The following is a 15,124-nucleotide window of genomic DNA, read 5'->3' on the forward strand; positions in this document are numbered from 1 at the left end:
CCAGAAGGAGCTTCTTGGAAATACTCTTACCTGCCATATACCAGGGTTGGGAGCTGCAGAAGCTGATGGATTCTCTTAAGGTCCTGATGCAGCCGGGTGTGCTGTCTCCCCCTCCAGGCACTGGGACCTTTGGACGGGTGCAGCTGGTCAAGGACAAGACAGCCAAGCATTTCTTTGCTCTGAAGGTCATGAGCATCCCCGACGTCATCCGCCTAAAGCAGGAGCAACATGTACACAACGAGAAGTCGGTGCTGAAGGAAGTCAGCCACCCCTTCCTGGTCAAGCTGTGAGTCCCTCCCCACTGCCTTCTCTGGGTCCTCACCCTCTCTGAGATGCCAGGCCAGGGGTGGGTGCATGGAGTGAGGTCACAGCTGGCTCTGCCTCAGCCTTGCTCCCATCCCGGGTGAGCAGTAGGAGTGTGGGTGGTCCCACCAGACACTCCATTCCCCTCGTCCCCTTCTGGGTCACCGTCACCAGTTCAGCCTCATTCATGCAGGCCACTCCTTGGGTTTCTTGAGGACGACTGTATCTCCCATTTAGACGCACCACAGATGTGTCCAGTTGAGGGTGCCCCGCACTGAACAAATAAATCCCAGTCCTCCCATGCTGTTTCCTAATACAGGATAAGACCATTATGCACCCAGGTGCCAGATGGGAGGCCCAGATAGGGCTCTCTTTCCCCATCCAGGGTGTGGGTGCCTTCCAACTGGGGTCCATGTCTCCCCTATGCCATCTTCTTCTCGGTCCTTCTCATTCCTACCCCACAGCTCCTGCCTGAGCTGGGGCCCCCTGTCTCTGCCCTGATGTTTGATACTGGCCTCTCACCTGTTATTGCCCTAGCATCCTTCCTTCCTTCCTTCCAAGACATTCTTCATCTTCCAGTTATGGTGATCCTCTCCAGATACCGGTCTGGTGACCTTCGTTGGTACCTACAGATCCATGGGGAATAGTGACCCCAGAATCTGACCCCAGCCACTTAAGGCTCATTGTGGACTGACCTCTAGGTTTACCTTTTGCTTGCTATCTCTTTCCCTCCACCCTGCTACCCATGGTCCCATCTCGGAAAGCCACCTGCAGTAGAAGGGGGCCGGTGCCATCCTTGTGGTCGTTCCCTGTCTCGGGGGGGCCACCCCTCCCCTGCAGTGCCTCCTTTCTGTGTGTCTCCCCACCAAGCATCCCTCCCATTGGACCAACTCCTGTCTTTCTTCTCTGATACACCTGTCCTCACATAGAGACAGCCCTTGGTCACAGCTCTGGAACATCTCCCATGCACGCAGACTCTGAGAAGGATGTCTGTAAATGCACAGCTGTCCCAGCCCCCCATCCTCCAAGCCCAAAGCAGCGTGTTGCCCAGAGGCCCGACTCTGTTGCATATTTAATGGGGAGGAGAAATGAATAGGCTGAATTTTTTTTTGGTTTTACTTTCCTTTTATGGAGCTGCGGGTGATTTTGTGCCGATAAAGAAGGGTCAGGTGCGTCTCAGGGTTTCAAGTCCTGGAAACCGAAATAGCCAGTGATTCGGGGACTCAGCGTTGCTCACTCACCATGTGTGAATTCTCCCATCCGGTCCACGGTGGAACAGCCGTTAGAAAAACGAGTGTGTTAGATCTTCCTCTGGAATTAAGGAAAGCATCTAGTTATGTCTCTTGGAGGAATTAAAGTAGTGATTCTAGGGAGGATCATTAGCTTGCTAGGATTTTAAATAAATATCTTCTATGGGAGACCTGGACTCCGTTATGATATTGCCAGATTGCTGTCACATGTCTCGGGCTTCCTTCCCAAGGCGGGGAGTCTCAAGCCAACCACTTCATGGTTGAGAAGACACAATGACCATGTGTTGACACCTGATGGACTCTGGATGGGCTTTGTGATTCGAAAACTGAAGTGCAGGTCACAGTCAAATGTCGTCTTCTTATATGTCAAGTTCAGTGAAGGGTGTGGTTGAGGAGTACGAATGTCTCCTCATCATTAAATCAACATGGAATTTGAGGAACAATCTGATAGTCTTCTCAGAGGGGTTATCCTCACAGGTTTCGGCAAAATGTGGTAGGACCTCATTTAAAAATATGTCTACCGGTCCTGGTCCGTTTTTGGTTTTTCCCCCACAGTACTGAGATAGTGCGTAAAACAGGGCACGTTGTTGTGTCTGCTGTCCTGAAATGCTCAGAATCTGGAGAAACTATTATCAACAACAGATCCTTTGAAGATGTAAAGTGATATGAAATGATATACATTTCCAGGTGACCGTTACCTAAAAATTATGGAAAATGAGTTTGTCTACTTGGGCTGCCATAACTCAATACCATGGAGTAGGGGGCCTAAACAACACACATTTATTTCCCATAGTCCTGGAGGCTGGGAGTATGAGATCCAGGCGGGACTGAGGCTGATTCCCCCTGACGCCTCTCTCCTGGGTGTGTAGACCCTGTGTTCTCATTGTGTCCCTACATGGTCGTCCCTCTGTGCGTGTTTCGTCATCCCCTCTTCTTTTTCTTCTTTTTTTTAAGAAGATTTTAAGATTTTATTTTTTTCATTTGAAAGAGAGACAGCACAAGCAGGGGAAGAGGCAAAGGGAGAGTCCTGTGGGATCATGATGTACCCTACTGACCTCATTATACCTTAATGCCCTCTTTAAAGACCCCATATCCAAATATGGTCCCATTCTGAGGTCCTGGAGTTAGGGCTTCAACATGGGAATTTGGGGGGAGGGGATATAATTCAGCTGTAACACCTACTTAGTGACTTGCCAAGAGTAGACCTCTCAGAGCACGTGGACCATATTACGATATTCTTCTAGCGCTTGCTTTTTTCTGTGCATTCTCACTGGAGTGACCAGGTGTGTCTACACACTGGGTAGGAGTTGAGCTAGTGAAATCAGGCTCTGGAAATTCTCTGAACGTAGCACGGAGAGCGTGCTGTGGATGGGATCCACGTTTCTGGATGGGAGCCCCAGAGTGTCCAGGTCCACGTGATGAGGGACACGTACTAGTGGGGAAAGACCATCAGTGAAGAATGTATTTAGTCCCCCAGCTGCGTAGGTTGTCATGTGAATGGAGGTTACTTCACCCAAATCCTGCTTCCCAAACTGTCTGAAAACATGGAGCAGGGTTTGCTTGCATTTCTTGAGACCACATGCAATGCTGTTGATTCCGGGTATCAAGCTGGTTATTTGGGCTTTGAAATTGGGGTTGAGTGACTTGGCAAGTCCACCGGTGGCATTGTCCGAGCTCAGTATGGGAACCACTTCTCTAGTATTTTTGCAAAGATGTCAGGGGATTCGTTAAATGCACATTTGAGAACATGTTCTGTTTGGGGATATAGTTGTTCCAAAGGGCAGCTCAGCCCATGGTGATAATTTTAGAAGAGCTGAGTAACTTACTTTCTGGGGTACAGAATCCAGATTTTGCACCCCAGACAGAGGCTTGGGGTCTGTGTAAACACCAGCCTCTGGGGTCTGCTCCTTGCCCTTTTGGGGGCTTAGAAATTGCTGGTGTCCTAGAGTCGTTTGACCCCAGAATAGGGTTTTCTGCCTTGGCACCATTGACATCGGGGAACCATATCATTCTCTGTGGTGGGCTGCTCTGTGTGATGTAGGAGAGTTAACAGCCTACCCGCTCTCCCCCAACTCAGGCCAGTAGCATGCCATGTACATGTAGAGAGGAACCTTCCCCAGTCCCTCCTCCTCCGTCTCTCCTGTGAGCATGTGTCCTGCTTGCCTGTCTCCTGCTAGAACCCCAAGCCACAGAGTTCGGATCTCACTGTCTGCACAGAAAAAATGTCAGCACACGGCAGGTGTGCCAACTCAAGGATGCCAAGTGCAGGGATGGGGAGGGAACACCCTGGGTACAGTACATACCACGCTCCAGACAAGGAGAGCAAAGAGATGGAGTTTCGGGAGCAGACTCCCGTGATTGGAGGGGCTGCCAGGTCTGAAATCCATGGGATTGGCCAAGTGATTTGAAACGAAGGTCAGAGCTGATGTTTCTGTCTTGAATCTGAACTCCGCAGAGCCGCCTGGGAAGCTGCTGACTCAGGCACAGTTTTTATATCGCCGTGAAATCCAGAGGCAAAATACCCTCTTCCACGGGAAACCTCACATTTTTTTGTTCTTTTTAAAAATATTTTATTTATTGACAGAGGGAGCAACAGAGCACAAGTTGGGGAGGGAGGAAGAGGGAGTTGAAGGAGCAGACTCCCCACTGAGCAGGGAGTCTGACGTGGGGCTTGATCCTAGCACCCTGGGATCGTGACCTGAGCCGAAGGCAGACACTCAACCGACTGAGCTGCCCTGGCACCCACACTTTTTTCTCTTAAAGCTGTCAGCTGATTAGACGAGGCCCACCCATCTTATGGAGAGTCATGTATTTCTCCTAATGTCAATTGACAGTACATGTTAATCACATCAGGAAAAAAAAATGTCTACCCAGCAACATCAAGATTCCTGTTAGATCATATGCCTGGGTACCAGGGCCTCTCGGAATTGATCCACTAAAGTAGCCATCACAAAGGGCAAAAGCAAGAAAGCTTGAGCAGAAGAGCAGAGCCGTTCCCTCATCGGGCATTTGAAGTGCCCACTGTAGCAGACGGGTCGGGGGCTGCTCACCCAGACTGGATAAGGAAATAGGACACGTTACCTACAACCACAGTGTCCGGATCTTGAGCAACACTGTGGCGAGAAACCCTGTTGCACAAGCCTCCCATCTCTGCCCTCCAGGGACCATGTTCTCATGGAAGTCCATGTGGATTCCCAAGCCTTTGCTTACACTTTCGCAGGACTGGGGAATTTATCCTCTTCTGTCCTCTGGGAGGGCGGTTCCTCCATCTTCCCTCCCTGGGCGGTGTCTTTCAGGGCCCCTTCCGTGTACCTCTGGGTGACAAGGGCTTATTCTTGTCACTGCCTTGTCTTGGACGTCTCGTGGTCAACTCTGTTGACACCCCAGTCTTTATCGAACCCTCTGCACCGTGGGTTGTAGTGCCCCATTGACTCAGAGGGGCTGCAGGAGGTCAAGGACAGGTCCACCTGTCCCAGGAACTAACTTGCAACCCCCCACACCTCTGTCTGACGACCTCCCGTGTCCTGCTGTGTGTCTGCTTCCAGTCCCTCCCCCATCTCAGCCTTCTCTTACTTCTCCTTTCTCCTAACCGTGCCAGGTTGGTTTTTGTTTGTTTTTCCAAGATGAGAAAATAACCACGTGTCTCCTGGATGCTTGTGACTGGTTGTTCCCATCATTCTGAAGGACATAGGATAGTGTTTCTTGACCAGAAGCTTGTTCCCCTTCAGTGTTTGCATGTGTGCTTGCAAACTCTGGAGACGGAGATGGCTTTGCTTTCAAGCAGCTGCTCCCATGTGGTGACCGCTCTTTGGGAAATGGGCGCCTTGAGCCTTTTGTTAAGGTGTCCCCCACCACCCTGCCCATGGTGTGAGGAGGTGGTGGGCTTTCAAAGCAGAGCCCAGTGACTTTACCTTGGGTCTTGGTGGATGGTGGCGGTGGCCCCTCTTTCTGAGCGGCGAAGATGTGGGACCACTATCGCTGGCCGCCGAGCAGCGACATTTGGCATGGGACCTCTTGGTGTGCTCCAGGTGTGCTGTGCTGCCTGCCATGAGGCGGAATCAGTCAGGCTTCCGGGCAGGTAATGACAGTCGTGGATGGTGATCATGCTTCACCAGGGCTATTCCGGAAGCCTGCTTGTCGTGCTGATGTGATCTCTGTCAGGATGAGAAGAATGATTCGCATGCCTGCATGGCTCCGGCCACCTTTACCTCTTCTTAACACGGGTTCCAGCTCTCGGGCTTTACCTGATGAAAGTTGCTGCTTCCAGATTTCTCAGCCTGGGTGCTCCTGACATCTGGGGGTGGATGTCTCTGTGATGTGGGGCGTCCCAGACACTGTAGGACGCTGAGTAGCGTCCCTGGTCTCCACCCTTAGATGCCAGGACTTCTGTCCGTTTCCATTTTTGACCACCCACAAGCTCTGAGCACTTTCAGCAATCCCTTGGGGGGACAGAGCTATGCCAGCTGGAAAAGCCAATGCTGAAGACAGAGATGCAAACAGTAAACGGGTGTGCATGGGGTCCCATTATCCCTTTCTGGACCCAGCCGCCGAGCCAGGAGTTCCATCACTGCATCCGTGGTGACCAGCCTGTGGACCCCATCACAGTTCCTAAGCTGGTGCGCCTTGTTGCATGCAAGCAGAGCCAGGCTAGGGCTGATGTTGCCTAAAGCAACAATCTCTCCGGGTCCACCAGCTTGGGTCTGCTTTCCATGTCCCTTAGTCCACAGTTAGGTAGTTGGCAAAGCTGTTCCTTTGTTGCCCTTGTAGTCACAGGGTAAAGAATACCCTGTTCTGACTCTACACACTTCTGTCCATTTGAAGCTTAAAAATGCTGACAACGTGTCTTTGAGTTTTGGAGGTTCTGGGAGTGTCTGGAAGGGCAGCATCTGTGCCAGTGAGCAGTGGGGAGAAGTGGATGGAAAACAGGGCAGTCTGCATGCCGTGGGGGTGCAGGTGGGAACGTGTGAGCCCGGGTGCGTTTGCTGGGCTCCTGTGCGCTTGCCGGGGGCGGGGGTTGCCAGAAGCATGAGGAGGAGGACACGCTGTCCCCACCTGGCCCAGTAATATACTGGGGATGGCATACTCCCAGCAGCGTGGATGGGACGTGAAGTGGAGCCTGTTTACAGAGGGGCAAGACGTAGCTCTCTCTGGAGAGAGTGGTGCACAGCCAACAGCTAGGGGCCATCAAAACCACTGGTGGTAGGCAGGGGACCCTTGAGGTCAGAGCCAGAGGACACCCTGGAATGGGGGATGGAGCAAGCCAAGGGCACCTTGAGGCAGATCTGGTTGCCATATTGACAGGTCAGAAAGTAGAAGAAACTTTCCAGAGCCTCAGGTTGCACAGAGACGTGAGCAAGAACAGATAGAGTGACATCCACGGGAGGTGGCTCATCTTCTTATTTAAGGGCAGAAGTCCTCTGCAGCATCACAAGCCATCACGATAGACTCTAAATGAACGAGGCTTGGCTTTTGGGTTGGTTAACACCTTCAGGTAGGAGCCCTGCCACAGACTTTGCACATAGAACACAGTGGTCAGTGTTAACAGCGGAAGGCGCTGCTCTGAGCTGAGGTCAGGGACAGGCGGGCGGGGGGGCAGAGTCAGAACGTCCTGTGTGTTCCTTGTCGCTGTAAACTACAGCCCGTTTTTTTGCTCTTCATAGGTTCACATCTACTCTTGAATATACTTAAAAATTTTAATTTCTCATTGCAGTAAAATGCACCTGAACAAGCAGTTGGCCATTTTACCTATCTCTAAGTGCACAGCTCAGTGGCATTGCACACATTCACGCTATTGCATCCCCACTGTCATCTCCAGAACTTTCCATCTTTCCAAACTGAAGCTCTGTTCCCATGAAGCAGTCGCTTCCCTTCCCTGTCTCCCAGTCCCTGGCCCCACCATCTCTCTGTCTCTATGGATGGGACTCCACGAGGGACCCCATATACATGGAATCAGGCAGGATGTGTCCTTTTGTGTCTGGCTCATGTCACTCGGCACCATGTCCTCAAGGTCCATCCACGTCATAGCTGGTGTAGGAAACATCCTTTTCAAGGCTGAGTCATATTCCATTCTATTCATGGACCACATGCTGTTTATCCACCCACCCATCCATACACCCATCCAGTCATCCACCCATCCACCCCCTCATCCACCCATCCATCCATCCCTCCATGCATCCATCCATCCCTCCATCTGCCCACCCACCCATCCCTCCATTTACCCATCCATCTATCCCTCTATCCACCCATCCATCCATCCACCCATCAACAATCCATCCATCCATCCATCCATCCACACATTCATCCATCCATTCATCCATCCATCCCTCCATCTGCCCACCCACCCATCCCTCCATTTACCCATCCATCCATCCCTCTATCCACCCATCCATCCATCCATCCACCCATCAACCATCCATCCATCCATTCTTCCTTCCTTCCTTCCTTCCACCCACCCACCCATCATCCATCCAGGAACACTTGGATGGCTTCCACATTCTGGCTCATAAATAATGCTGCTACTAACCTGCAGTGTGCAAGTGTCTGTTCCAGTCCCTGCTTTAACTGCTTGAATGCATTTTCACTTTCTAATTCTATCTCCTTCCTCTTGGTAGAGAGATTTAAGATTTTCTCTTTTCGGTTTTTCTTTTCTTCAGGTTGCCTCATGCAGGGCTTTCCTATCTGCTTCCCACCCTCCCTCATTGCCAGATCATCCCATGGGCGGTCTGATATGGATCTTTTGTGTCCTTCAAGTGCATGTGCACACACAAACACCCACACTGGGTTTGGGCATTATCGCAGTATATTACACACACCCTTCCCTCTATTTCTATCTTACCTTTGTGGGGATCCCTTGTGGGGGATTTTGGGAGGACACATTTAGGACATTTCCATCGGGGCAGGTGTGTATGTGGGTGTGCACGTGCTCCAGAAATCCCCATATGACCCCTTTGTTCCGAATTTTGGACTTAACGATTCTAGCCAAGCCATGCTGTTTCTTCCATCCCAGCTTCCCCCTGAGCTGGATTTGGAGTCCTCCTCATTCCTGGCCTGTCCTGCTCAGATGCCTCCCAGACAATTGAGAGTCCTTCTGTCCAAACATGAATTGTTGACTTTGTTCCTGGCCTCCTATCCCCAATCAGTACTTCCTTTTGGTTTCCCCAAATGGCCCTTCCAGCCTCCCAGGCACCATTTTGGATCCTCTTTTCTTTGCCTCTGTGGACACTCCAGCCTGGGATCCTGCCCTTTCCTGTTGTAAATCATGTCACCAGATCCGTCCAGATCTGTCTAGTTCAGTGGCATCTTCGCAGAAGCTACTACACACAGTGTAGTGTGGGTGAGCTACTACTACAGCTCACCCATATCCCTCTCTTTCTCCCGAGCATCCACTCCAGATCCCAGGCTAGGGCTTCCTTTTGGCGTGAGCACTGACCTGGGCAATTCTGTGCAGTCAAATCCCATGGGAGAGGGAGGTTCCCTGTGTGCATATGATAGAATTCAAGGTCTTTGCCACAGAGTTGTCCCAGCGTTGGCCTTGTGCCTCAGTTTCCAGGCTTTTTGGATGTCCTTGGATAGCCTCCTTTGCCACAGGTTCATCCTGCCTGCGGGTCCCCCCTTCCACCCGCTCTTGACTCCCTCCTGCCATCCTGTGTTTCCTCTTTACACTCGGCTCCCCAGTTAACCTGCAAGTCTCAAGACCGTCAACGCTAGACCTCCCCTTTCCATTGCTTTGTATCCAGATTGTTGCCTGGTGCCACAGTGAGTCCTTGGTCAGAATTTACCCAGTAAGGGTGCCTGGGTGGCTCAGTCTGTGAAGCGTCTGCCTTTGGCTTAGGTCATGATCCCAGGGTCCTGGGTTTGAGTCCCATGTTGGGTTCCCGGCTCAGTGGGGTGTCTGCTTCTCCCTCTACCTGCTGCCTACCACTTGTGATACCTCTCTCTCTCTCTCTCTCTTTTGGATCTATAAAATCTTTTTTAAAAAAAGAAATTACCTAGTATATGAAGCAAAGAGCAAGTTGAATGTGGAAGTGGATAGAGCTGTGTTTCAGGAGTTGTTGATCTACAGTACTCAAGCGAGACTCCTAATACATACTGAACTTTAGATCCACGAATGCCTCTTTCTCTCATACTGATGAAGTTCTAGAACCTAGGTGAGGTTCGGTGGGCTGAGGTCCGGAGCCGATGAACAAGAAAGAATTCTTGAGACATTTTTGGTGCAGAATGGTGGTTTATTAAAGCACGGGGACAGGACCCGTGGGGAAGAGCTGCTGCCCCGGGTTGTGAGGGATGGCAGGTTATGCACCATGGGGGTGGGTGAAGGTGAGGGGAAGGAAGGTTTCAACGGAGTTTTCATATGCTAAAGAGGGCCTACAGGGTGCTGGGAGACCACTGTTGTCTTTTAGCAAGCCATTAATATCAAGATAGTTGGGAGATTCCTGTCTTGCAGGATTGTGATCTCTGCAAGTTAACTATTTGTTTCTCATTTATGGCGGTGAGGGGTGCCCGAGGAATGTTACACATATTCCCTGGGGGAGCAGGTGGAGAGGGGTGCTTGGTGCCAGCTTCTGCTTTGTCCTCAGCCAGCCTCCTGCTCCCTCATCAATACCACTGGTGACAAACCCACTTGTGTCTTTTTGCCCTTGAGTTTTGTTGTTTATAGACTCCATACAAGGGGCCAAGTCCTACAAAGAATGGGAATGAATTAACCAGTGCTTTGGCTGATGTCCTTATTACTGTTTCTCAATTTCTAAAACCAGATTTGAATTCATGTAGGGCCACCTGGACTCCTCCTCCCTTCCCACAAGCCACAAGTGATGACCTAATGCTTGTCAATGTTTTTGGAATAGTAACGTCATCATCTCCTAAAATATTTTGGTTCTTACTCCTATGCCCAATGTTACCCATTCTCTCCATATAAGAGAAGTCTAATTCATGCAAATTTGAGGAAAAGATGCCCGTGGAATTTTTTTTCCCCCCTTAGGATATTTATTGGACTTGAGAAAAGACAGGGAGGGGAGCCTGGGCCCCCACAAATTTTTTTTTTTCCATAGTCTCAGTTTTTGAGTCTTCACAGAGTATATTTATTTGAAAGCTGTTACTTACTTCTCAAGGAGTCTGGTGACGGGTGGCACTGGACTGTGATATGTGTAGGTAGGATTGGCTGTCCACTTAAGATAGAGTGCCATTTTTTGGGTTGTTGTTGGCACTTTGTTGGATTTTATTGAGAGATTTGTGCAACAAATGGGCTACAAGTGTCTATAGGGCTAGTTCTCCCCACTCAGTCATTTGTCTGTGATTTTTGTCACGGTGATATTCTGATTATAGACCTTTGGTCTTTGTCCCTGCCGCTGAGCTCTTAAAACCCTTGGAATTTCCTCTTTGATAAGAATGACAAAGGTGGCTTTTGTTATGTGAAGGAGGTGACTTTGGAAAACACCCTAGGGCAGGGGCTGGTTGCCTGGGAACCAATCCTATAATTGGAGGGTTGGAATTCTTGGTCCCTTTGCATAGGGGCAGAGGGGCTAGAGGCTGAGTTAATTCCCAATGAGCGGTCATTTAATCATCCTGAAGCTTCCCTGAAACCACAGAAGAACAGTGTTTGGGAGCTTCCGGGATGGGGAGCTTGGGGAGATTTGGGGGGAGTGGATCACTTGGAGAAGACACAGATGGCCGGTTCTCAACCTTCCCCACACCTGATGCTCTGCGTCTCCACCATCTGGCTCTGCCTAAGTTTTATCTCTGTATAGTAAACCCATGACCCAGTGAGTAACATGTTTTCCTGAGCTCTAGGAGCCCCTCTGCCAGATTATTGGGACCCAAGGAGGAGAGTTTGGAACCTCTAACCTATAGCAGCTCTACCAGACACACAGGACATGGACTGTGATTGGCATCAGAATTGTGTGTTCTGGGGGAGTACTGAAGGGTGCACCCTTCCCCTGTGAGATCTCCTGCTGTCTCCGGGTATAGACAGCGCGAGAATGGAGTCGAATTGTAGGACACCCAGCTGGTGTCACAGAATTGCTCGGTAGTGTGGGGAAAAGAACAACACATCTTGGAATTGGGAGCAGAACAATAGACACCAGGTCCCAATTTTTATATATATATAAACCTACCGGTGGATGAGATTCAACTCCTCTGGAGCCCAGTTGATGGACTCTGAGATCGTCAGCCCCACTCCTTCTGCCCGAATCTCCTGGTCTCCACCCATCCTGTCTCAGGGGTTGATGCATTCCATTTGGTTGATTAATCCTCACTCCCCTGTCCCCGTTGTCATCTCCCCCATGGTGAGTTATCTACCATGCCTTCCAAGGGTGAAATTAGGTTGCATTCCAACATGGCTGATGCATTGTTCTCAAGCGTTGAGAAAGGATGTGAGTAGATTATTATTTGTGCTGTGGATCAGTAGGAGTGGCTGTAGAATATATCCAGAAAATGGGTGCATACTAATTGGTGAGTGTGCGTGTGTGTGCATGTGTGAGCGCACACATGCATGTACCTAATGTATTTGAGTGGTAGCCGGGATTCTGCATATTTTCCTACCTTTCCAGTGAAATTCGACAAAACTGCTATGACTTAGTTTTGACCATTGGGGGTCATTTCCAGGGCTCCGTGCTGCCCCCAAATTCTGGAACACGAGGCCTTTTCTGATCAGTTCTAACTCAGTTTGGCACTCCTCTTATTCAGGAGTAATCTGGAACGTTCCCCAGCCTCCAGAAAGGTTCATTCTTTAAGTTCACCACTCCCGTGTTATTTGGACCCTAGAACATAATTCCCCACCAGAGTGGTGAAGTCGTTGTTGGATTCCAAGCTCCCCCAGGAGAGCAGAGTGTGGCCGCCATATGCATTTGAAATACTGGGCATTTATATGGAAGCATCGTGGGAAGGAAATGTTCCTGCCATACTAATCAAGAAGCTGAGCATGGGGCAGAAAGGAAACACCCCTCTGGGCTTGAAGTGGTAGGAAGCCTGTGGCTGGTCACAGAGTCTGTGTAACTGCAAAGGATTTCTCCAGGAAGTGGCAGTAGCAACCAAAACCCCCAAAGCAGCGTTCCTGCTTCCTGTATCCGTTCGTGCCTCTGGACCGCAAATCTTGAGCGTTTGGAGCTGCCAGAAGCAAGAAGGGGAAGCAGGACACAGATGCGAAACCTTCGGTAACTGAAAACAGGGACCTCCGGCCGGTTAGTTGCTTGGAGAGACGATGGTGTTTGTGCAAAAAGCCCGTTGGTGGGTACGTGTCTTCCCAAACAGCAACCCCGAATGGTTTCCACGTGCATTTCCTGAAAGCCTTTTGTACATCTGACCCATGTTTTGCTGATACGTGGAAACACCGTGATTAACAAACCAAACATTCTTTTTTTAACTGCTTTCCTTGAGCCGAGCACAGTTTTTCATTTCTGTGATGGGGATTTTTTTTCTCTCGCTCGTCTTGTTTTTATTAACTTGCCTTAACTCCCACGTGTCCTGATCACTGGATAGGCTTACCCCTTTATGGTTTCCCTTTGAGTTAATCGTCGTGTCATGGCAAGCTGTCCACCCCTCCCCCCATTTTACTTTATTTTATTGAAATGCCCATCCCGGCAGGTGAGACCCTCTAGTAGAGCAGGTGCCATGACCATCCTCCCGCAGGGATGGCCGGTTCTCTGGGCATAATTGTATTTTTGGTGAAGGCCAGATAGACACAGCTCATGGGGAGTCAACTCTGCAGGGAAGCACCCTAGTGTCCTGATCCCAGAAGACGCCAACGGGAGCCTTACGGTATAGACACACTAGCATGGCTGTGGTTAGCGTCCTGTGTGTCCCCCATCCCATGGGGCGGCTTATACTGGGGGACTTCCTAGTCCTCTCCACAATGCAGAGCATAGTTGCTGACCTCGTTTCTCTTCTCCCTGTGTCTCCTGTATGAGAAAATATTGATCCTCCATCACAGCTGATCTCCCTGCAATGTGTTTTTTACTGTTTCCTTTGGCCAAGACGTCTTGAAAGCAGACAGGAGCTGGCGTCTTCTGTCACGCCCCCCTCCATTCCCCACCACCGCTTCTCCTGACAGTAACAGAGCTCTGAGTGCCTTTGGAAGGACAAAGCGACTCTTCTGACTCTCCAGGACTTTACTAATCACTGCCTTACCCAGGCCGGTGTTTGGGTGGTGGTCTGGATATTTCCCGTCTCGATTACAGGGCTGGGTTGCCGAACCAGGGGTGATTCCCTAAGATGTGCATGAATTTGCTTGGGCTTCCCGAACAAACCCCATAGACTGAGGGGCTTGAACAACACACATTTATCTCCTGTAGTCCTGGAGGCTGGGAGTCTGGGATCCACGTGGGGCCAAGGGCCGGTTCCTCCTGAGACTTTCCTTCTTGGTGTGTAGACCCTGTTCTCCTTGTGTCTTCACAGGGTCATCTGTCTGTGCATGTCTGTCCTCATCTCCTCTTCTTATAAGGACCCAGTCCTGTGGCATCAGAGCCCACCCTGCTGACCTCATTGTACCTCCATCCCCTCTTCAAAGACCTTATCCCCTCATACGTTCCCATTCTGAAGTCCTACAGATTAGGGCTTCCACGCATCATCTTTGAGTGAACCATTCAGCCTGTGGGCTGAGATTTTTTTTTTTTAAGATTTTCTTTATTTGAGAGAGAGCATGAACCCAAGCCCATGGGAGGGGCCGAGGGAGAAATCCCAGGACCCTGAGATCATGACTGGAGCCCAAGGCAGACTCTTCACCAACCAAGTCCCCCAGGAGCCCTCTTGGTTATTTTCCTGTCGTCTGTTAACCTCTGTCTCTAGCAGATTTTAACGCTCGCTCGCTTGCGTATTTTAGCGTCCGGAGTTCTGCGTGGACGCCCCGGTCCGCGTGGAGGACATCATTAATGCCCGTTGGGCTCACTCCCACGCTGCCGCTGTCCCCTCACAGGTTCTGGACGTGCCACGACGACCGCTTCCTCTACATGCTCATGGAGTTCGTGCCCGGCGGCGAACTCTTCAGCTACCTGCGCAACCGGGGCCGCTTCTCCAGCAGCACGGGGCTCTTCTACTCCGCGGAGATCGTCTGCGCCATCGAGTACCTGCACTCCCGGGAGATCGTCTACAGGGACCTGAAGCCCGAGAACATCCTGCTGGACCGCGAGGGGCACATCAAGCTCACCGACTTTGGCTTTGCCAAGAAGCTGGTTGACAAGTAAGCCACCATTCTCCCTCCATCCCCACCAAGTGCCGTGTTTTTTTGGGTTCCATGGGGATGTGTGCTCCTGTTGGGTGTCCAACTTACCTTCCTCGACAGAATGGCCTGGAGGTCCATCCACATGGTTGCAAATGGTGGGATGTCCTTTTTCAAGGACGAATAATAGCCCTTGGTCCGTGTAGACCACGTTTCCTTTCTCCGTTCACCTGTCAGTGGACACGTGGGTTTCTGCCAGGGCCTGGCTGCTGTCGGTAACGCTGCGGTGAGCTCGGGGGGTGCCAGGATGTCTTTACGGTACTGTTTTCATTTGCTTCACGTCAGTACCCAGCTGTGCCGTTGCTGGTCGTAGGGTCCTTTCCTTTTCAGCGTCTTGAGGACCCTCCAGGCCGTGGTCTGCAGT

General features: G+C 50.7%; 1 protein-coding gene across 1 annotated transcript in view; it reads left to right on the plus strand.

Annotated features, from left to right (window-relative positions):
- Positions 1 to 15,124, plus strand: part of PRKX (protein kinase cAMP-dependent X-linked catalytic subunit) — an 86,925-nt gene that overhangs the window by 28,092 nt on the left and 43,709 nt on the right. The window contains exons 2-3 of the mRNA XM_047715226.1: positions 118 to 286; positions 14,458 to 14,721. Coding sequence (XP_047571182.1) covers positions 118 to 286; positions 14,458 to 14,721 — 433 coding nt within the window. The remainder of the gene's footprint in view (positions 1 to 117; positions 287 to 14,457; positions 14,722 to 15,124) is intronic.

The sequence above is a fragment of the Lutra lutra genome, chromosome X, assembly GCF_902655055.1.
Source record: "Lutra lutra chromosome X, mLutLut1.2, whole genome shotgun sequence".
Lineage (NCBI taxonomy): Eukaryota > Metazoa > Chordata > Mammalia > Carnivora > Mustelidae > Lutra > Lutra lutra.